General features: G+C 50.4%; 1 protein-coding gene across 1 annotated transcript in view; it reads right to left on the reverse strand.

Moving 5' to 3' along the window:
* The window catches only part of LOC119962407 (cytotoxic T-lymphocyte protein 4-like), a 71,387-nt gene that overhangs the window by 3,993 nt on the left and 45,733 nt on the right, over window positions 1–21,661 (reverse strand). The window contains exons 2-3 of the mRNA XM_038790366.1: window positions 20,099–20,479; window positions 3,350–3,456 (exon numbers count right to left, since the gene is read on the reverse strand). Of these exons, the coding sequence (XP_038646294.1) occupies window positions 3,350–3,456; window positions 20,099–20,479 (488 nt within the window). The remainder of the gene's footprint in view (window positions 1–3,349; window positions 3,457–20,098; window positions 20,480–21,661) is intronic.

Genomic DNA, 21,661 nt, shown 5'->3' on the forward strand with positions numbered 1-21,661 from the left:
CCCCCAACCCCTGCCCCACAAACTCCGGAAGATAAAGGGTTTGGTTTTTGGGCTCTTTGTGCGGCCTTGCCTGCTGCAGGTTGCATCCTAACTTGTCTCCAAATCCGTTACCGAGGGTTGAGGGTGGGCATTAACTTCTGCCCTCGGTGTGGGGTAGGATATGGGCAGCAATAGAGTAGTCACATCTTGAGGTAATGAAAACACGGAGGATTTCATCTTTTAAAATAAATTTAGAGGACCCAATGGGACAATAAACCATTGTAGCTAATTCACTGGCTCTGTCTAGAAAGGAATGGATCCAGGCACGAGCAATCCAATTCAGCTGGATGACAAAGAGAGGAATGAAGGGGGGCGTGGGAGAGGGGGGTGCGGAGCGGAGGAGGAGGGTGGAGGAGGAGGAGGAGGGCGTGCGGAGGGGGAGGGCGATGCAGAGGAGGAATGTAATATCCCACACTGGTGCTATAGGCTGGGAATGTTCATGTTCGCCATGCTCCTTGCGGAGTACAAGCTCCCCCGCTAAGGGTGGGGTATCTCAATTACCCACTGAATATATAAGATCGGCCAGTAAGACACCGACCAAGCAGGAACCCCCTCGGGGTACCAGGAATGGTATACTTATTGTATATAAATAAAACTTTGTGTTTTTTTATAAATTTAGAGCACCCAATTCTTTTTTTCCCAATTAAGGGGAAATTTTAGTGTGCCCAATCCACCTACCCTGCACATCTTTGGCTTGTGGGGGTGAGATCCAAACAGTACACGGGGAGAATGTGCAAACTCCACACGGACAGTCACTCGATGCCGACATGGAACCTGGGTCTTCGACACCTTGAGGCAGCAGCGCTAACCACTGCATACCGCGCTGCCCCTATAAAGCTTTCTTCTTATTTTTTACTCGGTGTGGACTCCCTATGCACTTATTAAACTGGCGATGAGGAATAAACTGGTTTGCTGTCAACGCTGTGACCTACTCAGCTGGGTCACCCCCTGATTTTCTGGACCCAGGTTTGGATTTCTGTGATTCGCCATGCCTCTGTTTGGGGGGTTAGGTACATTTGATGCCAGTGTTGAAGACTGGGACCAATAGTCTGAACGAATGCGTTATTTCTTCCGGACCAACAATATCAGGGAGAACAAGCACTAGACGGTCATACTGCTGACGGCCTATAGATCGCATACGCCCAGGGTGGTCCGGAGTCTCATGTACCTGGCAATGCCAGATATGCAAACATTCGACCAGCTCGTGAGATCCGTGGCGCAGCACCTCAACCCAACCCCGTCGATAATCGTTCAGAGATATTGGTTTAATCTGATGGAGAGTTCCACCGGTGAGTCCGTAACTGAGTCTATGTCCTTATTAAAAGAGCGGTGTGGAGGAGCTGGATCAGTGTGGAAGAGGGGGGCGGTGTGGAGCGGTTGGTTGTGAAGGAGGGGGGCAATGTGGAGGGAATGGGTGTGGAGGAGGGTGGAAGTATGGAGGAGGGGCGGAGAGGATGGGTGCAGAGGAGGGGGCAGTCTGGAGGAGGGGGGTGTTGTGGAGGGGATGGGTGCGGAGGGGGCAGTGTGGAGGAGGGGGGTGTTGTGGAGGGGATGGGTGCGGAGGAGGGGGCAGTATGAAGGGATGGCTGTGGAGGGGGGCATTGTGGAGGGGGTGGTTGTGGTAGGGGGGTGGTTTTTGGGAGGGGGCGGAGTGGAGGAGGGCTGTGTGGAGGAGGGCTGCGGGGAGGTGGAAGGTGTGTGGAGTGGAGGGGAGGCGTGGAGGGGAAGATATGGAGGAGGGAGGGCTGTGGAGTGGAGAGGGTGTGTGTGGAGCGGTGTGTGTGTGGAGGGGGAGGATGTGGAGTGGAGGGTGTGTGGAGTAGAGGGGGAGGATGTGGAGTGGAGGGTGTGTGGAGTAGAGGGGGAGGATGTGGAGGGGGAGGACTGTGCCAAAGACTGCATTCAGGGTGCTGAGGGTAAGATGACATTGGCTCAGCCACAGAGACCATTAATTGTGATTAGCTTCAGCTAATTGTGGTGTTGTGGGAGGGATTGTAACCTAATTGGAGACGTTCAAACAGGGAGGTGCAGCTGCGATGGGAAATGATCTGGAAGGAGGGGAGAGCAAGGCTTGCCGAAGGAAAGAAAGGGGAAAGCTGGGAATTTAACCCACAGCAGTGAGAGTGGGGGAGGGGGCGAGCGGCAATGTCTGAGAAACTGGACATATTTCGAAAGTCAGTTCCTATGGAGATGGGGAAAAGAAACTGACTGGTCAGCAATTTAATGGGAATGGGCTTCAAAAACAGGGATAACTCCCAGTGCACGACGTGGAAAACTTCTCCCTTGATGGTCTTAGGCAGGTAGGAAAGGCAAGCAGTCCCAAACAAGTCTATGCATTGCTTTTCATTTATACTAGAATGATAATAAATCTGTCAATTGGTAGCCAAAGAGGGAGTCGTAGGGAAAGAGGGAGTCATAGGGAAAGAGGGAGTAGTAGGGAAAGAGGGAGTCGTAGGGAAAGAGGGAGTCATAGGGAAAGAGGGAGTAGTAGGAAAAGCGGGAGTCGTAGGGAAAGAGGGAGTCATAGGGAAAGAGGAAGTAGTAGGGAAAGAGGGAGTCGTAGGGAAAGAGGGAGTAGTAGGGAAAGAGGGAGTAATAGGGAAAGAGGGTGTCATATAGAAAGAGGGAGTCGTAGGGAAAGAGGGAGTCGTGGGGAAAGAGGGAGTCGTAGGGAAAGAGGCAATGGTTAACAACGTATGAGCTCAATCTAACTTCCTGAACATCTGGACAGTTCCGTAGTAAATGATATAATACCAAAACATATTAAAGGGCTATGCAACAGAAGAAAGGATGAGCAACGAAGATACACAATGAAGGAAAGATTTAGCTCCAGGAGGATATGAGACTCCAGGGGTCTACAGTAGATTTATATTTTAAATATCTTTAAACATCACAGAGGTCCTCAGAGCCCTGAGGAATTGAATTCAACTGAATGTGACCTCACTTTATAGTGTTCAGAAAGGCAATAATTGTATTGGATACACTGGGGCATTAGTGTTGAGGGTATGTGACAGACGGGTATAAATACTGGTGAGCAGAGGCCGGAGTGGCTACTGATCAATCTGGGGTGGGATTTTCCGGTTGCCCAGCAACGTGTTTCTCGGCGGCTCACCATTCGCTGGCAGCGGGAGTCTATCCTCCAACAGCTTGACAATGGGATTTCCCATTGAGGCCACGCCACACCACAACTTCACCCACTGGTGGGGGAGCGCTGCCAAAGGGAAATGTGAATCACAACGGCCGGAGACGTCAGTCCTGGTCATTGGCGAACACTTGATCCAGCAAATATCTGAATTCCTCAGTACCATACCTGGTGTCTGCAGCACATCACCGTCACAGAGACGCTGTATAGGAACAGCAGGATCGCAAGAACGATAAAAATCACAGTCAGCAAATGGGCATCACTGGATTCCTGACCTGGAAGACAAGACATTGCAGAATAATCCACAGGATTCCAGGGTTCCTCCAGAGAATTGGGATTGATGTGTGTGAGGGTGGGGAGTTGGATGGGGTACAGTGTGTGTGAGTGTGTGTGAGGGTGGGGTGTTGGATGGGGTTCAGTGTGTGTGAGGGTGGGGAGTTGGATGGGGTTCAGTGTGTGTGAGGGTGGGGAGTTGGATGGGGTTCAGTGTGTGTGAGGGTGGGGAGTTGGATGGGGTACAGTGTGTGTGAGGGTGGGGAGTTGGATGGCGTACAGTGTGTGTGAGGGTGGGGAGTTGGATGGCGTACAGTGTGTGTGAGGGTGGGGAGTTGGATGGGGTACAGTGTGTGTGAGGGTGGGTTGTTAGATGGGGTACAGTGTGTGTGAGGGTGGGGTGTTAGATGGGGTACAGTGTGTGTGAGGGTGGGGTGTTGGATGGGGTACAGTGTGTGTGAGGGTGGGGAGTTGGATGGGGTACAGTGTGCGTGAGTGTGTGTGAGGGTGGGGAGTTGGATGGGGTACAGTGTGTGTGTGAGGGTGGGGAGTTGGATGGGGTACAGTGTGTGTGAGGGTGGGGAGTTGGATGGGGTACAGTGTGTGTGAGGGTGGGGTGTTGGATGGGGTACAGTGTGTGTGAGGGTGGGGTACAGTGTGTGTGAGGGTGGGGTGTTGGATGGGGTACAGTGTGTGTGAGGGTGGGGAGTTGGATGGGTACAGTGTGTGTGAGGGTGGGGTGTTGGATGGGGTACAGTGTGTGTGAGGGTGGGGTGTTGGATGGGGTACAGTGTGTGTGAGGGTGGGGTGTTGGATGGGGTACAGTGTGTGTGAGGGTGGGGAGTTGGATGGGGTACAGTGTCCGTGAGTGTGTGTGAGGGTGGGGAGTTGGATGGGGTACAGTGTGTGTGTGAGGGTGGGGAGTTGGATGGGGTACAGTGTGTGTGAGGGTGGGGAGTTGGATGGGGTACAGTGTGTGTGTGAGGGTGGGGAGTTGGATGGGGTACAGTGTGTGTGAGGGTGGGGAGTTGGATGGGGTACAGTGTGTGTGAGGGTGGGGTGTTGGATGGGGTACAGTGTGTGTGAGGGTGGGGTGTTGGATGGGGTTCAGTGTGTGTGAGGGTGGGGTGTTGGATGGGGTACAGTGTGTGTGAGGGTGGGGTGTTGGATGGGGTACAGTGTGTGTGAGGGTGGGGTGTTGGATGGGGTACAGTGTGTGTGAGGGTGGGGAGTTGGATGGGGTACAGTGTGTGTGAGGGTGGGGTGTTGGATGGGGTACAGTGTGTGTGAGGGTGGGGAGTTGGATGGGGTACAGTGTGTGTGAGGGTGGGGTGTTGGATGGGGTACAGTGTGTGTGAGGGTGGGGTGTTGGATGGGGTACAGTGTGTGTGAGGGTGGGGTGTTGGATGGGGTACAGTGTGTGTGAGGGTGGGGTGTTGGATGGGGTACAGTGTGTGGTGTTTTATATGGATACACTGAGAAATTTGTTAATTCACAAAGGACAGAAGATGTGTTCAAGAACAGAATTTATTGTGATACAGAAGTCTCCAATGGGACAATTTCCATAAATTAAATAAAATGAGTGGCCATGACGAACTGAAATGTGAAAGGTCAACATCAATCTAAACCCTTCCAGAAATAGTAAGGTTAGCACCGTCCTGTCCGTACTTGCCATGGAAGGGGTTAGCGTGTTGGATATCCAAAGGAAACTAATGTTGCTTCATTGACAAAATTAAAATGAAGCAAGATAACAGTGATAAAGGAAACATTGACACTATGGACTGATAAATCCCCGGGATCTAGGGGTTTTTATTCCATGGATTTAAAGATGAAAAGAGAATTCTGCAGATATTGACTATAATGTTCTGAAGGTTTCTTGATTTGGGAAGTTTTCCATTGGACTGGAAAACCGTGTCTGTTACTCTGATTTTTAAGGAAGTGATAGATGGAAAATAGGGAATTATAGAAGAGTTAGCCGAACACCATTGGGAGATTAGTAGAGTTCATAATTAAAATGGAAATGTTCAGTTGATCAGAGAGAGCAAGCTTGGATTTGTTAGGGCAGGGTCATGCCTGACCAGCCTGAACATTAAGAATGCAAAATAAGCTGTTGGCTAAACGTGAATCTCATGTAATTGAAAGCAATTCATTGAGCGGGGACGCGATTCTCCGACCCCCACGCCGGGTGGGAGAATCGCGGGAGGGCCGGGCGAATCACTCCACGCCGCCCTGGCACCCCCACATGATTCTCCCACCCCCCCCCCCAAAACGGCGTGCCGCGTTTTGCGACAGGCCGCTCGGAAAATCGCCACTCTGGTCGAGCGGTGATTCTCCGGCCCGCATGGGCCGAGTGGCCTGCCGAATCCGACCGGTTCACGCCAGCGCCAACCACACCTGGTCGCTGCCGGTGTGAACATCGCGCGACCGCTGCGTGTGGGGCCTGTGGGGGGGGGGTGGAGGGAGGATCGAGCACCAGGGGCGTGCCCAGGAGGGGTCTGCCCCGCGATCGGTGCCCACCGATCGTCGGGCCGGCGTCTCTGAAAGACACACTCTTTTCCCTCCGCCGCCCCGCAAGATCAAGCTGCCATGTCTTGCGGGGCAGCGGAGGGGATGCGCGGTTGCCGTCATTTAGGCGCCACCGGCTGCGTCATACAGGCCGCGCCGCTTTGACGCAAGCGGCAAGGCCTGGCGCGCGAGATTGACGCGCCACCGCTCCTAGCCCCTCCGGGAGGGGGGGGGGAGAATAGGGGGCGAGGAGCAGCCTCCGACGCCAGAGTGAAACACTCCGGGTTTCACTCCGGCGTCGGCACTTTGTCTCCCTTTGGGAGAATTTCGCCCCGGTTAAGAAATTGCCGAGTGACACAGTAGGGTTAAGGGCAGTTACTCTAATTGGCAAAAACTAACTACCTCCCCATGACATTCAATTATATTCCCATCGCTGAATCCCCTCCACTTTCAACATTCTGAGGGTCACCATTGACCAAAAATTGAACTGGACCAGCCATATAAATATTGTGGCTACAAGTGACTGGGAATTCTGCAGCAAGCAATTCACCTCCTGACTCCCTAAAGCCTGTCCACAATCTACAAGGCATAGGTCAGGAGTGTGAGGGAATACTCTCCATTTGCCTGGATGAGTGCAGCTCCAACAACACTGAAGAAGCTCAACACCATCCAGGACAAAGCAGCCCTCTTGATTGGCATCTCATCTGCCACCTTAACCTTTCACTTCCTCCACCATCAGTGCTCAGTGGCAGCAGTGTGTACCATCTCCAAGATGCATGCAGCAACTCACCAAGGCGCCTTTGACAGCATCTTCCAAACCAGCGACCACTACCATCTAGAAGGACTAGCAGGTACCTGGGAACCCCACCCCCTATAGGTTCCCCATCAAGTCACTCATCATCCTGACTTGGAAATATATTGCCGTTCCTTCACTGTCGCTGGGTGAAATTCCTTGAACCCCCTTTTTAACAGAACTCTGGGTGTACCTACACCACATGGGCTGCAGAATTTTAAACAAATATTTCATGGGATGTGGCCATCACTGGCTAGGCCAGGATTTATTACCCATCCTTAATTGACCTTGAGATTGTGGTGGTGAATTGCCTTCTTGAACCACTGCAGTCCCGGCATATAGGATAGTGTCTCGATGAATGGCTGGAGAGTTTGAGGAAGCTCAGTGACTGTGAAAGGGTGGGGAGTAGGGTGGGGTCCAGTATCTCTATGAAAGGGTGAGGACTTCTGTGAGGCATCGTCTCTGTATGAACTGGGACCTGAGGGTCAGACTTTGGGCACTGACTATTCGGTTTACTTTTTTGAAATATTGCTTTGTTCAAAAACCTAACTGTCCCTTTTTGGTTTTCCTGACTGTAAGTGTACAAGTGTATTAATTGTGAAATCTAAAAGTTGTTAAAATGATGCAGAATACAATAAAACTTCAGCATCTTTAGCCCTGGAGTCTGCCCCCATTCAACATCTAGTCAAAGAGCTATTTCGCTCAACCTAGATCTTTGCCAGCATTTCAGCATTGTTGCTGATTGAAGGAAAAACAGAGGGTCTCGGGGGGGGGGGGGGGGGGGGTGCAAGCTTTTCTGTATCGGTCTCTTGCTTTATAGACTGTGATGAATGTAAGAAATTTGCAGGTGTTGTATTATATGTATCTGTTGCAATAACATTTTAATAGTCTGGGTTAGGGTGTGTATGTATGTACTGCAGTAATATCAATCCTGGTTTAAAAGTAAGACAGACATTGATTGCAGAAGGTCCAATTAAGCTGTTGTAAAAGTGAGATAATCCTTTTTTTTTTACTTATATTTTCCAACCTGTGGTATGTTTACAAAGAGAGGCTGAATGGGTTTTTGTTATGATCCCTGGGAAGTAGATAACTAGAGACAGTCAGTTTTGAGTTTTAGTTTTTGGCTAAGAGCTTAGCCGCTGCTTCTGTAATTCACTGTCAGGTTAAAGAGTAATCTGATACAGACTTGAATCTGAAGGCTGTTCCTGACAGGATCTCTCTCTTCAAGCAGTCTTTTAAAAGAGCTATTTACCCAGAGTTTGGAAAGTGTGTTTGCTAACTGTATTTAAAAGTGATTTTTAACCTGTGATGGGTTTTACTTGATTGGAGATAAATAAGGTTTTAGTCAAAAGTAGGTTCTTTTTATTGTTAATCATTGTTTAACTGGTAATTATACGTTATATTTATGTGATTTTAAGGTAGTCATAGAATCATAGAATTTATAGTGCAGAAGGAGGCCATTCGGCCCATTGAGTCTGCACCGGCCCTTGGAAAGGACACCCTACCCAAGCCCACACATCCACCCTATCCCCATAACCCCACCCAAACGTTTTGGACGCTAAGGGTAATTTATCGTGGCCAAATCACCTAACCTGCCCATCGTTGGACTGTGGGAGGAAACCGGAGCACCTGGAGGAAACCCACGCACACAGGGAGAACATGCAGACTCCACACAGACAGTGACCCAAGCCGGGAATCGAACCTGGGACCCTGGAGCTGTGAAGCAACTGTGCTAACCACTGTGCTACCAAGCTGCTCATAGTCTTTGTTAATACAGTGTGTTTTGATATACCATATCACTATTTTTGCATTGAATCACTCCTGGAGCGAAGTATTCTTTCCTCACCGTTTTGCAAATTTAAAAAAAAGTATTGGGGGTTCTGTCTGGTATCCTAGCAAATATTGGGGTCTGGTTTGGGATCGTAATTAGACCTATCCTTTACTGATTGCTTTATGTAACTGATAATCTCTCTGATACTCAGCATGTAAAAGCTAGTTCTAGATGGATTTGAGGCTGCTCATTAGTAGTGTCCCATAGGGATTATAGAATCAGAGACTTTACAGTGCAGAAGGAGGCCATTAGGTCCATCGAGTCTGCATTGGCCCTTGGAAAGATACCCCACTGAAGCCCACACCTCCACCCTATCCATATAACCCAGTAACCCCATCTAATCTTTTTTGAACATTAAAGACAATTTAGCATGGCCAATCCACCTAACCTGCACATATTTGGACTGTGGGAGGAAACCGGAGCACCCAGAGGAAACCCACGCACACACGGGGAGGATGTGCAGACTCTGCACTGACAGTGACCCAAGCTCGGAATTGAACCTGGGACCCTGGAGCTGTGAAGCAACTGTGCTCACCATTGTGCTACCATGCCACCCCGAATCGGTGTTGGGACTGTTGCTGTTTCCCATTTTTTTATTGATCTAAATCTTTCTTGCCGCTGAAAAATGTTTCATTATTTACTCTCATCAAAACCCTTCATGATTTTGAATCCATCTATTAAACCTTCTCTTAACCTTCTCTGCCCTGAAGAGAACAATTTCAGCTTCTTTAGTCTGTCTCTCGACATCCATGGTCCCATTCTAGTAATTCTCTTCTGCACCTTCTCCTCAGGCCTTGTCTTCCATCCTAAGGTAAACCTCTGTTTATAAAGCCTAGGGTCACCATCAAAGATTTGTGTACATCCATTCCCAGGTCTCCCTGATGCTGTACCCCTTTCAAATTGCACAATTTATTGCCTTTCATTTTCCTGACCAAAATTAATTTCGCGTTTATCTGTGTTAAATTCCACTTGCCATGTGCCTGCTCAATTTACCAGTCTGTCCTCCTGAAGTCTGTCACTACTATTTCCAGGTTTTGTATGGTCTACAAATTTTGAAATTATAACCTGTATACCCAAGTCCAGGTCATTAATAAGTCATAAACATGCAGCGGTCTTTACACTGGCCCTGGGTATATTTCTCTTCAGCTTCTGTGATTGCTTTCTTCCCACTGTGTGGAGCTGGATGAGTGCCCGTTTCTAACTCGCTCAAAATCAACTCACATATACAGAGTTAAAATCAGGCCAACTATTTTGTGAGAAGGTTGAGATGTTGAGCGTATGGACCTTGTGATGATATGTACATAGACAAGTTAGTAAAGGGTTAATTATTACATCTCAATGTAAATCAAGTAAGACTTTAACCAGGTTAAAGTCCAACATGTTTGTTTCAAACACTAGCTTTCGGAGAACTGCTCCTTCCTCAGGACTAGTGCTCCGAAAGCTAGTGTTTGAAACAAATCTGTTGGACTTTAACCTGGTGTTAGAAGACTTCTTACTGTGCTCACCCCAGTCCAACGTCAGCATCTCCACATCAATGTAAATCAAGCACCAGAGGGCGCCAACACTTCTCTGTATTTAAGTCAGACCCTGAGGGAATTCTGGGAGTAGCATTAGGATATAGCATGGTGACAGCATTAGGAGAAGATGAGATTACAGAGTTAACACGAGGTTAGATCATAGTGTAGTTAGTGACTATTTAGTTTATTGAGCACTGCTTGACAGATTCAATGTTGCTTAAACTGTAGCTCAGTAGAGTGTGTGAACTTCATTTACTTAATAGTTTTAATCATAAATTAGTTTTGTTTCATTAATTGGATTGGTGGATTCTTTGTAAACAATACAATGGACCATTCTGGATATAAAGATAAAGATCACAACATATTACCACGTATGGTAATATAACAGATTTCCCTCACTATTTAGTGCTCTACAATGAGACGGTGCTGCAGTATTCCCAACCTACCAGCAGAGAACCTCCGCAAGTTATGTAAAGTTAGAACAATGATAGCAGCTGCTTGATCACCTTCATCACTCCCACAGTGAGGTAAGTAGAAGAAATGGGCTCTGCGTCCGTAGAGGGAGGGGGAGTGGAGATGGCTGAATGCTCTGTTGAAAACAGGGTAGGCTGTTTCTAGAGGTAGGCTGAGGGATTAGGGAAGGGGTTTGGGAAGTAGGGCTATGGCAACTGGAAACTCTGCTGGAGATGGACCATTGAAGGACGCAGGAGAGGAGGTTGCTGAGACAGGGCGGAAAGAGACCATGAAGAGATTCTTTTTTTTTAAATTAAGGGCTAATTTAGCATGGCCAATTCGGATTGTGGGGGTGTCACCCACACAGGCACAGGGAGCTGCAAACTCCACACGGATAGTGACCTGGGGCTGGGATTGAACCCAGGTCCTTAGCGCGTGATGCAGCAGTGCTAAACCATGAAGGGATTTAATCACGAGAATGAACATTTTAAATTGGAGATATTGAGGGACCAGGAACCGATGAAGGATAGCAAGCACAGACGATGTGTGAGGAAGACTTAGTGTGAAATAGGATACAGATCCCTGTATTGGAGTTTATGGAGGGTGGGAACAGGCTGCATTTTGATCTCTGAGGGGGGGTAGCAAGACGGGAACATTCCCAACTTGGCCCACCCACCTCAGGAGAAAATTCCCCCAAAGATGTGGTCTTCATTACCGGGGGTTGTTGGAACCAAGCCAGCCTACCCCGGAAGAGGTTGGAGGGAGCCACAGCCTGAGGCGGGCTGTTTAAAAGGCCCAACTAGCTGCTCTGGCCCTTTACCCCTTCCACCCCCTAAGCCCCCACACAATCCCCATGTCAAATCCATGCCACTGATGCCAAATTATGGCACTTCCATGCCCAATGACTCGTTATGCACTGCATACAACCAATTAGACCTATGGTGATATTAGGGTGTGAAAAAAAGATTTTTAAAAATAGTAATTCGTTCATTGTTTCCCACTTTTATAAAAATTCATTTCATGACAAGGCAATAGAAGTGGCAATCATCCAAACTCTTTAAAATATCAATAATAGAAATGGCAAGCCATTGAAACCACTTAATACTGCGTAAAAACCATTGTGAAAATGACAGCAGAGATAAGAAAGCAAGAGTTGTCAATCAAGCAATGTTTTCTGTAGAGTTTAGGTGTTTCAATAAGATTAATGGATTTATGATCTCTTAATTAAGCCTCATTACGTATGCTTATGTATGAATTCAGATTTCACCAGTGAATTTTGAGAATTTGACTTCAACTTATCAAATTTATAAATTTAAAACTGGTTTCAGTAAAAATGTCTGTGAAGCTGTCTGAAGCACATCAAAACGAATGAAACCGACTTCTGGTGGCAGTGTTGCAAGTTTTGGCCCTTTCTACCCAATTAATGGGAAATTTTGATGGATGAAGAGTGAGAAGAGTGGAGGGTGATTGTTCATCCCTGGATTGGAATGTCTATGGGGTATCAAACCCAGTTAAAGTCAATGAGAGCCCTGGCCCAAGGGTTGGAGGAGACTCGTGATGCAACACAAGCTGGGAAGATTGTGGATGGTGGAGGGGGAGGGGTGGTTGTCGATGGTTAGGTTGCTGATGGAGCAATTGATTAGCTTTATTAAGGAGAAATTTCAGCAACAACGAAAGGAGATGTAGGGGGACTGGTCGAGTGCGATTGAGGAGGCAGTAGCACCTCTTTGCAGGACCTTGGATCAGGTGGAGAAAAGCCTGGAGGCGCAAGGAGCAATGATCCAAGAGGTGGAAAGGGTGTTGTCTGACCAGAGTGACTGGATTGTGTTGTTGGAGGCGGAGATGGCGACCCTAGGAGATGTTTGCAATGTGCTGGGTGTGAGGGTGGATGACCAAGAGAATCTTGGCTTGGTGGCAGAACGTTCACATTGTGGGCCTGCCAAAGGACTTGCGAGGAAAAGTGTTACGGGCTATGGTGTGAAGATCTTCATGAAGTTGGTGGAGGAGAGAGTGTTCAACCAGGCCCTGGAAGTGGACCTACAGGTCCTTGCTGCAGACGCCAAGAACTGGGGAGCTGCCACAGGTGGTGATTGTGCGATTCACAAGTTCCAAGACAAAGAAAAGGGGTGGAATTCTCCATTTCTCAGACTAAGGGCGGGATTCTCCGATTGCTGATGCCAAAATCGCGTTCGACGATTGACTGGAGAATCTGTTTTGACGCTGAAATCAGGGGCGGTGCCACTTTTTCGATGCTCCGCCCACTCAAAAACACCATAATCACTGAGTGCGCCGCACGCTGTTGGGATGGCCTCAGAACGTCACCTGAGGCCCTCCCCAATTGCTCCGTCCCGGATGGGCCGACTTTCCGAAGGTATCGGTCGTGTGCCCTCAGTTTTCGGGGCCTCGTCTCTGGCCCTGGCGCCTGTCCCTAATGTTCGGGGGATTGTCAGCTGGCACTGTGCTTGCCAGTGGTATGTTCCAAGGCCCCTGGCCAGTGTCCCCGGAGGGACTACTGTGGGTGTTGACTTTGGGTGGACCGCTAGATGCTCTGCCGGCGGGTATGGCGGAGGGTGGGGCGGAGGGATGAGTACATCCATACACCCGGTGTCACTCTGTGGAACCAGGAGCCAAGGTGTGTGGTCAGTGGTGTGCGCAACAAGATGGCTGCCTTGCAGGCCGTAGCAATGGCAGTCTATGCCTTGGCACCGCCCCAGTCCCATAGGGGGTCACCCCAACCGTTCCCCTATCAACCCCCCTCCCCGGGGCCTGGCAGCCCCCCCCCAGTCCAACAAGTCTGGACAGTGTCCGGTCCGGCAACCCACAGACCTGCCTCTCTGTGTCCTCCCTCCTCTCCCTCTCCCTCATCAGCCACGATGCCGGTTTCACGTTTTTTTTTAATAAACAATTTTATTGAGGTAGTTTTTGGCTTTATAAACAGTTACAGACATCATCAGAAAGGAAGCAAAAAAGGCAAAAATGTGCAAACATCCACATACTTTCAATACTTCCATCGTAACATATTGCACAAACCCGCTCACCTCCCACCGGTACTACCCGCCATATTTTCCCTCCTACTCTACTCTACCCCCCCCCCCCCCCCCCTCCCCCCACCCCCCTGCTGACGCTCACTCTCCCACAAAGAAGTCAATAAATGGTTGCCACCTCCGGGTGAACCCCTGCACAGATCCCCTCAAGGCGAACTTAATTTTTTCCATCCCCAGGAAACTCGACATGTCCGCAAGCCACCACTCAGTCTTCGGGGGCTTCGAGTCCCTCCACGCCAATAATATTCGTCGCCGGGCTATCAGGGAAGCAAAGGCCAAAACATCAGCCTCTTTCTCCCCCTGGACGCCCGGGTCTTCCGAAACCCCAAAAATTGCCACCCCTGGACTCATCACCATCCTTGTTTTTAGCACCTGGGACATGACCCCCGCAAATCCCTCCCAGTACCCCCTCAGCTCAGGGCATGCCCGGAACATGTGAACATGGTTCGCTGGTCCTCCCGCGCACCTACGCATTTGTCCTCTATCCCGAAAAATTTGCTCATCCGAGCCACCGTCATATGGGCCCGGTGAACGACCTTAAATTGGATCAGCCCGAGCCTGGCACATGTCGCGGTCAAGTTTACCCTACTCAGGGCCTCTGCCCACAGCCCATCCTCCATTTCCCCGCCTATCTCCTTCTCCCATTTAAGTTTCAGTTCCTCTGTCTGGGACCCTTCCTCCCTCATGAGCACCTTATAAATACCCGAGACTCTACCCTCCCCTTCGTCCCTCCCAGAGACTATTCTGTCTAGGATCCCCATTGGCGGGAGGCGCGGGAAAGATGGGACCTGTCTACGAACAAAGTCCCGCAACTGTAAGTATCTAAAATCATTTCCCCTTACCACCCCAAATTTCTCCTCCAAGCTCCTCAAACTCGCGAAGCTCCCTTCCAGGAACATATCACCCACCCTTCCCGCCCCTGCTTGCCGCCATACTCGGAACCCCCCATCCATTCTGCCGGGGGCAAACCGATGGTTGTCGCAGATTGGCGCCCAGACAGACGCCCCCATCTCCCCCACATGCCTCCTCCACTGGCCCCATATCCGCAGGGTCGCCACCACTACCGGGCTGGTGGTGTACTTGGCCGGCGGCAGCGGTAGAGGAGCCGTGACCAGGGCTTCCAAACTGGAGCCCCTGCACGAAGCCGCCTCCACCCGCTCCCAAATAGACCCCGTACCCACCATCCACTTCCTTATCATAGCGATGTTGGCCGCCCAGTAATAATTGACCAGACTCGGCAAAGCCAGCCCTCCCTCGCTGCGGTTCCTCCCTCTCCAACGTCGCCTTCTTCACCCGCGGAGACTTTCCCGCCCAGACAAAGCTCATGATCAGCCCGTTAACTCTTTTGAAGAAGGACTGTGGGATAAAGATCGGGAGGCACTGAAAAATAAACAAAAATCGAGGGAGGATTGTCATCTTTACAGTCTGCACCCTGCCTGCCAGCGACAGCGGGAGTGCATCCCATCTCCGAAACTCTCCCTTCATTTGCTCCACCACCCTGGCCAAATTTAACTTATGCAGCCTGCCCCAGTCTCGTGCCACCTGGATACCCAAATACCGGAAATTTTCCTCAACTAGCCTAAACGGTAGCCCTCTCAATCTGTTCTCCTGGCCCCTTGCCTGGACCACAAACATTTCACTCTTGACCGTATTTAATTTGTATCCTGAGAACTGGCCGAACTCCCTCAGCATTCCCAGTATAGTTCCCATCCCGGCCACTGGGTCTGACACGTACAGGAGCAGGTCGTCTGCATAAAGAGAAACCCTGTGTTCAACCCCGCCCCTCACCATCCCCTTCCAACCCTCTGCGGCTCTCAGCGCAATCGCCAGCGGCTCTATGGCCAGCGCAAACAGCAGCAGGGAGAGCGGGCAGCCCTGCCTGGTCCCTCGGTACAAACTAAAGTACTCCGACACTTCTCTGTTGGTCCTGACGCTGGCCCTCGGGGCCTGATATAATAATTTGATCCAATCCACCAATCCCTCCCGGAACCCAAACCGTCCGAGCACCTCCCATAGATAGTCCCACTCCACCCGGTCAAAGGCCTTCTCGGCGTCCATTGCCACCACTACCTCCACCTCTCTACCCTTCGGGGGCATCATTATCACATTGAGCAATCTCCTCAGATTGGCCGCCAGCTGCCTACCTTTCACGAACCCCATTTGATCCTCCCCAATCACCTCCGGTACACAGTCCTCCATTCTACCCGCCAGTACCTTTGCCAGGAGCTTGGCGTCTACATTAATCAGGGAAATTGGCCTGTAGGACCCGCACACCTCCGGGTCTTTACCCCGCTTCAATATCAGAGATATGGTGGCTTGTGACATTGTCGGCGGCAGGGTCCCTCTGTCCCTTGCCTCATTGAAAACCCTTGCCAAGACCGGGCCCACCAGCTCAGAGAACTTCCTATAAAACTCTACTGGGTATCCATCCGGCCCCGGGGACTTCCCCGACTGCATGGCCTTTAGGCCCCCCCAATACCTCCTCTACTCTAATCGGGGCCCCCAGCTCTTCCACTCGCCCCCCCCCCCCCCCCCCCCCCCCCAACTGTTGGGAATGTTAACCCGTCCAGAAACCTTTTCATCCCCTCCGGTTCTTCCGGCGGCTCCGAAGTATACAGCTTACGATAGAAGTCCCGGAATACCCTCTTCAATTCTGCCGGATCCTCCACTTTGCGCCCCCCCTCGTCCCTCACTCTACCTATTTCCCTGGCCGCCTCCCTCCTCCTGAGTTGCTGCGCTAACAGTCTGCTAGCCTTTTCCCCATACTCGTACACCACTCCCCTCGCCTTCCTAAGCTGTTCCACCGCCCTGCTCGTGGATAGTGCCCCCAGTTCCGCCTGTAGCCTCTGCCTCTCCCTGAGTAAAACCTCCCCCGGGGACTCCGCGTGCTCTTCATCTATCCGACCCATTTCCCTGACCAATCTATCCATCTCTGCCCGGTCTGCCTTGGCTCTGTGGGCCCCAATTGAAATCAGCTCTCCCCGCACTACTGCCTTTAGCGCCTCCCACACGGTCGCCGCTGAGACCTCCCCAGTGTCATTCACCTGCAGGTAATTTTTTATACATTTCCGAAGCCTCTCGCAGATCCCCTCCTCCGACAGCAGTCCCACATCTAGCCTCCATTGCGGGCGTTGATAACTCGCTCCCCCGAACTGCAGGTCCACCCAATGCGGGGCATGGTCTGAAATGGTAATTGCTGAGTATTCCGTGTTCTTTACCTCCCCCATACAGTCCCTGCTTATTACAAAGAAATCTATCCTGGAATATACTTTATGGACGTGCGAGTAAAACAAGTAGCCACTTCCTGTTGGCTGTCCCTCTCTCCAGGGGTCCACTGCCCCCATTTGCTCCATAAACCCTTTCAGCTCCCTTGCCATTGCTGAGAGTCTACCCGTTCTGGGACACGACCGATCCAAATTCGGGTCAAGGACCATGTTAAAGTCCCCTCCCATTATTAGCCTGCGAGAATCCAAGTCCGGGATCTTCCCCAGCACTCTTTTAATGAAGTCCACGTCATCCCAGTTCGGGGCATATATATTCACCAGCACCACTCTGCTCCCCTCCAGTCTGCCCCGTACCATCAGGTATCTGGCCCCCCTGTCTGCGAATATGCCCTCTGCCTCAAATTGCACGCACTTGTTGATCATGATTGCCACCCCTCTGGACTTGGAGTCCAAGTCCGAGTGGAAGACCTGGCTAATCCAGCCCTTCCTTAGCCTGGTCTGGTCTGACACTTTCAGATGTGTCTCCTGCAACATAATTACGTCCGCCCTCAGGGCCCGCAAGTGCGCGAACACCCGCGCCCTCTTAACCGGCCCATTCAGTCCCTTGACGTTCCAGGTGATCAGCCTGGTCGGGGGGCACATCCCACCCCCCCCACCCCGCCGGTCAGCCATAGCCTTTCTCGGGCCGGCCCCTGACCCGTACGTCGCGCCATTCCTGGCCCGCCCTTTGGCTGCCTCCACCCTCGACCTCCTTTCCAGTGCCTATTTCAAGTCCCTCTCCAGTCAGCAGAACAACCCCCCCCTCCCCTAACCCCATCCCCCGATACCCCCACCCCTGCCATCTACTGGCTGTCGGTTTCACGATTTTTAAAAGCACAAGTGAACCGTTCAGTCTCAAACTCAGGCCAGTGGAGGCAGAGAATCACGGAGGCCCTGGAGATTACCGGGTTGGGCCCTCTAATGACATACAAACAGTGATTGCTGTATGTGCATTCTGGACCGCATTGACGCCGCTACCGAGGTGACGAAGAATTGTGATTTGGCGTCAAATCGGCGCCTGCTGCGATTTTGGCGTCGGTACCTATTCTCCGCCCAATCGCGTTTCACAATTTTGGCGTCGGCCAACGGAGATTCCCACCCAAGATCTTTAGGTGGGCCAGGGCAAGTCGGGACTGCAGGTGGGAAGGAAATCATGTTTGGATATATCAGGATGTTGTAGCTGACACGGCCAAGAGTCATGAGGCGGATGGTGTGGGTATAGAAATCAGGGAGAAGGACTGTGATTAAATTAAAGAGATTAACATGGACAGAGAGGAGGTTATGAGTGGTCTGGCAAACCTAAAAGTAGACGGATTTCCTGAGCCGGATGAAATGTATCCCAGGCTATTGAGTGAGGCAAGGGAGGAAATAGGAGTGCCACTGGCAAAATAGTCCAATTCCTCTATGGCCGCAGGAGAGGTGCCAGAGGACTGGAGGACAGACAATCGTTATTTTTGACCAATGCAGACACTATGGGCTGTATGACTCTCTGACTCTAAGACATCAATGGCTGCCTTGTTGATCGTCAAGGACTTTGAGATGTCCTAATGTGGTGAAAGTCCTTTCCTGGTCAGTCAGGCTCTGTCTTAAAGTCATACTCAGCAGTTGCTGCTCACACACAAGCTGATCTTCTTCAAATGTGTAAGATTGTGAGGGGGTTTGACAGTGTAGAAAGGATGCCTCCCCTGCTGGGGGTTACCAAGAACCGGGGGCACAGTTTCACAATGAGGGGTCTCCCCATTTAAGACAGCAATGAGGGTCTTTTGATGTTTTGCTTTTCTATTTTCTCAGAGGATGGTGTGTTAGAATTCTCAGTGGAGTCTTGGTGATTGAATATATTCAAGGCCGAGTTAGACAGATTTCTGATGGGCAGCTGAGACAAGGGTTATGTGGGTGGGCAAGAAAGTGGAGTTAAGGGCATGATCAGTTTCATCATGACCTTAGTGAGTGGTGGAGCAGGCTCAGGAAGGTGAACAGCCTTGTCCTACTTATGTTCTTATCCATTCCATTGGCGAAAGAGTCGCGAACCAAAGGGCGCCGATTTGACTGGCGATAGAAGCAACAGCGACACAAGGAAAAGCTTCTTGATGCAGCTTCTTGTTGGAACAAGAATTTGGGGGAGGCAGATTTAATCAAGGCATTCAAAATAGAATTCGATAATTATCTGAAAAGGAAGGTTTGGAGAGTAGTCGGGAAAGATGGTGGAGCGGGACGAAGTGAGTTGCTCTTGAGGGAAGCTGTTTGTGCTGTGAATGGGGCAGAATGCCGAGTTGGCGGGACTCGGAGGCGCTGAAGGCAGAGGTGTAGGTGAGTAACTCGGCAGAATTCATGAGGTTGGAGAAGGTCAGGTTCGCTCTGCAGGGGTCAATAAGGATTTCACCCAGAGATGGAAACCGTTCATTGATTTTCGTCAAGGAGAATTGAGGGGTCAGCAAGGGAGAAGCGGGGTTTGGAGGGAGGTTAGGGGGGGGTTAAAATGGGGAAGGTTGGTGGGTTGTTGGTATTGGGGGGGGGGGGGGGGGTGCGGTTTAGAGACTTCTGATTGAGAGTGAACTCACCACAGATTGGAAATTGGACGAGGGAATCTGTGTCTCTGTGGCCGAGGCAGACATAGTTCATAGAATTTCTAGTGCAGAGGGAGGCCATTTGGCCCATCGAGTCTGCACCGGCTCTTGGAAAGAGCACCCTATCCAACCACACACCTCCACCCTATCTCCATAACCCATTAGCCCCACCCAACACTAAGGGCAATTTTGGACACTCAGGGCAATTTAGCATGGCCAATCCACCTAACCTGCATATCTTTGGACTGTGGGAGGAAACCGGAGCACCTGGAGGAAACCCACGCACACACGGGGAGAATGTGCAGACTCCACACAGACAGTGACCCAAGCCGGGAATCGAACCTGGGACCCTGGAGCTGTGAAGCAACTGTGCTAACCACTATGCTACCATGCTGCCCCCCAAAAAAACAACAGTTGGCGGAATATTTAAACAGCTTTAATGGTGAAGCACGTCCCGTCCTTCAACGCAGCTGGAATTCCGCACAAGTCTTCTATTTCCCCCCCCCCGACTAACCGTATCAGCCCCGTTCCCCCTCACAGCCTCTTTTTTTTTCTATCATGGAGCCAAGCACTTAACCACCAAGTCGCACAACATTTGGCAAGAAAGATTCGTCACATTGCAATGTGTTGTTGAGGCAAAAGGACTGAGTATACAGTTTAACCTTGACACTCACCTGCGTGACAGTTGGTTGCTCGGTTGATGTAGATGATGGTCCATTGTCCGGGGCTTTCAAAGTAAGGTGGTGGGTGCGTTTTTGATACCTGGCAGAAGTAGCGATCTGTGTCAGTCACATTGAGGCCCGAGACGGTTATTGACACATTATTCTGACTCAGCGAAACCTGGCAGCGGAACAAATCTTTTCTCTCCGAGGGTTCCATTGTACCGTTGGTGAAGGAAGCAGTACACACTTCTGTTCTTTGACTCTGTTCGCCTTTGTACAGGACGACTTGGAGCTCTTCACCAGCCTCTGTGCTCCTTAACGCACATACCAGGCTGGCTTCTCCATTATGATTGGCCTTCAGAAATTGGAGAGTGGAGATGCTCATGTTTGCCACTATGAAATAAAGTGAAAAAGTTTCATTATTGAAAGCTCTTTTTATATATCATGTACTATCTTGTGATGATGTGGGCATCGCTGGCATGTTGGCAGTTATTGCCCATCCCTTGAGGAGGTGGCAGTAAGCTGCCTCCTTGAACCATCGTAGTCCATGTGGTGCACCCACCAAGTTGTTAAGGAGGGAGTTTCAGGACTTTGACCCAGTAATGATGAAGGAATGGTGGTATATTTCCAATTTAGGATGGTATGTGATTTGGTTTCCCCTTGCTTTTATTCCTTTAGGTGGCATAGGGCAAGGGTTTGGACGGTGGTGTCAAAGAACAGGGGCTAGGTGAATATCTTTTGCAGGAACCTGGTATGGAGATGACAGGGGGTAAATTCTCCACCAGCAAGATTCTCCTTTCCCCCAGCAGCGCACACCTGCCCGCAGCTTTCCTGGTGGGGTCGGGTGGCTACAATGGGAAAGCCAATTGGCCGACGGCGGGTACGGAGTATCCTGCTGCCGGCAACAGTGCGCTACTGAGGAACACACAGCTGGGGAGGCGGAGATTTCATCCCTGGCTCTTCTCTGTGCTGTAACCATTCTTTAAGTTGCTGCATTGTAGCCATGGTGGCATCAGCAATGGATGGAATGAGTGTTTAAGCCTTGGATGGGGTGCTGTTCAATGGACTGATTTGTCCTTCTTTGTCTCAAACTGCAACTGCAGAAATGTTCTGGTGATTGGAGAGCTGAATGTGGGATTTTAAATTATTTGGGGCAACGGAAGTAATTTGGGGTTGGGATAAGGATGCAAGGGTGACGGAATACTCCGGGGTGGCCTTGTCAGTGATTAGGACCATAGGGACAAGCAGGCCATGAGTGACGGCAAGTTGCAGAGGGTGGCTGTGAATATGGCAGGGAGGTTTATATAGAGGAAGAGGTTTAGAGTAGTCAGAAGTATAATGAAAAGTATTCTCTGCGGCAAAGGATATGTACACAGTAAACAAACAAAAAAATAGATAGTTATAGTGAAGGCGAATAAGTGCACAGTACATCGACGAATAAATAATTAGTTACAGCTAAAATGGACAAAACATGACTCATAGGTGAAGCGAGTGAGCAAAGATTTAGCAGATGGAGTATAATGTGGGCAAATATGATGTCTACTTTGGCAGAAAGAATAGGAAAGCAGAGACTGC

This window comes from Scyliorhinus canicula, chromosome 2 (genome assembly GCF_902713615.1).
Source record: "Scyliorhinus canicula chromosome 2, sScyCan1.1, whole genome shotgun sequence".
Taxonomy (NCBI): domain Eukaryota; kingdom Metazoa; phylum Chordata; class Chondrichthyes; order Carcharhiniformes; family Scyliorhinidae; genus Scyliorhinus; species Scyliorhinus canicula.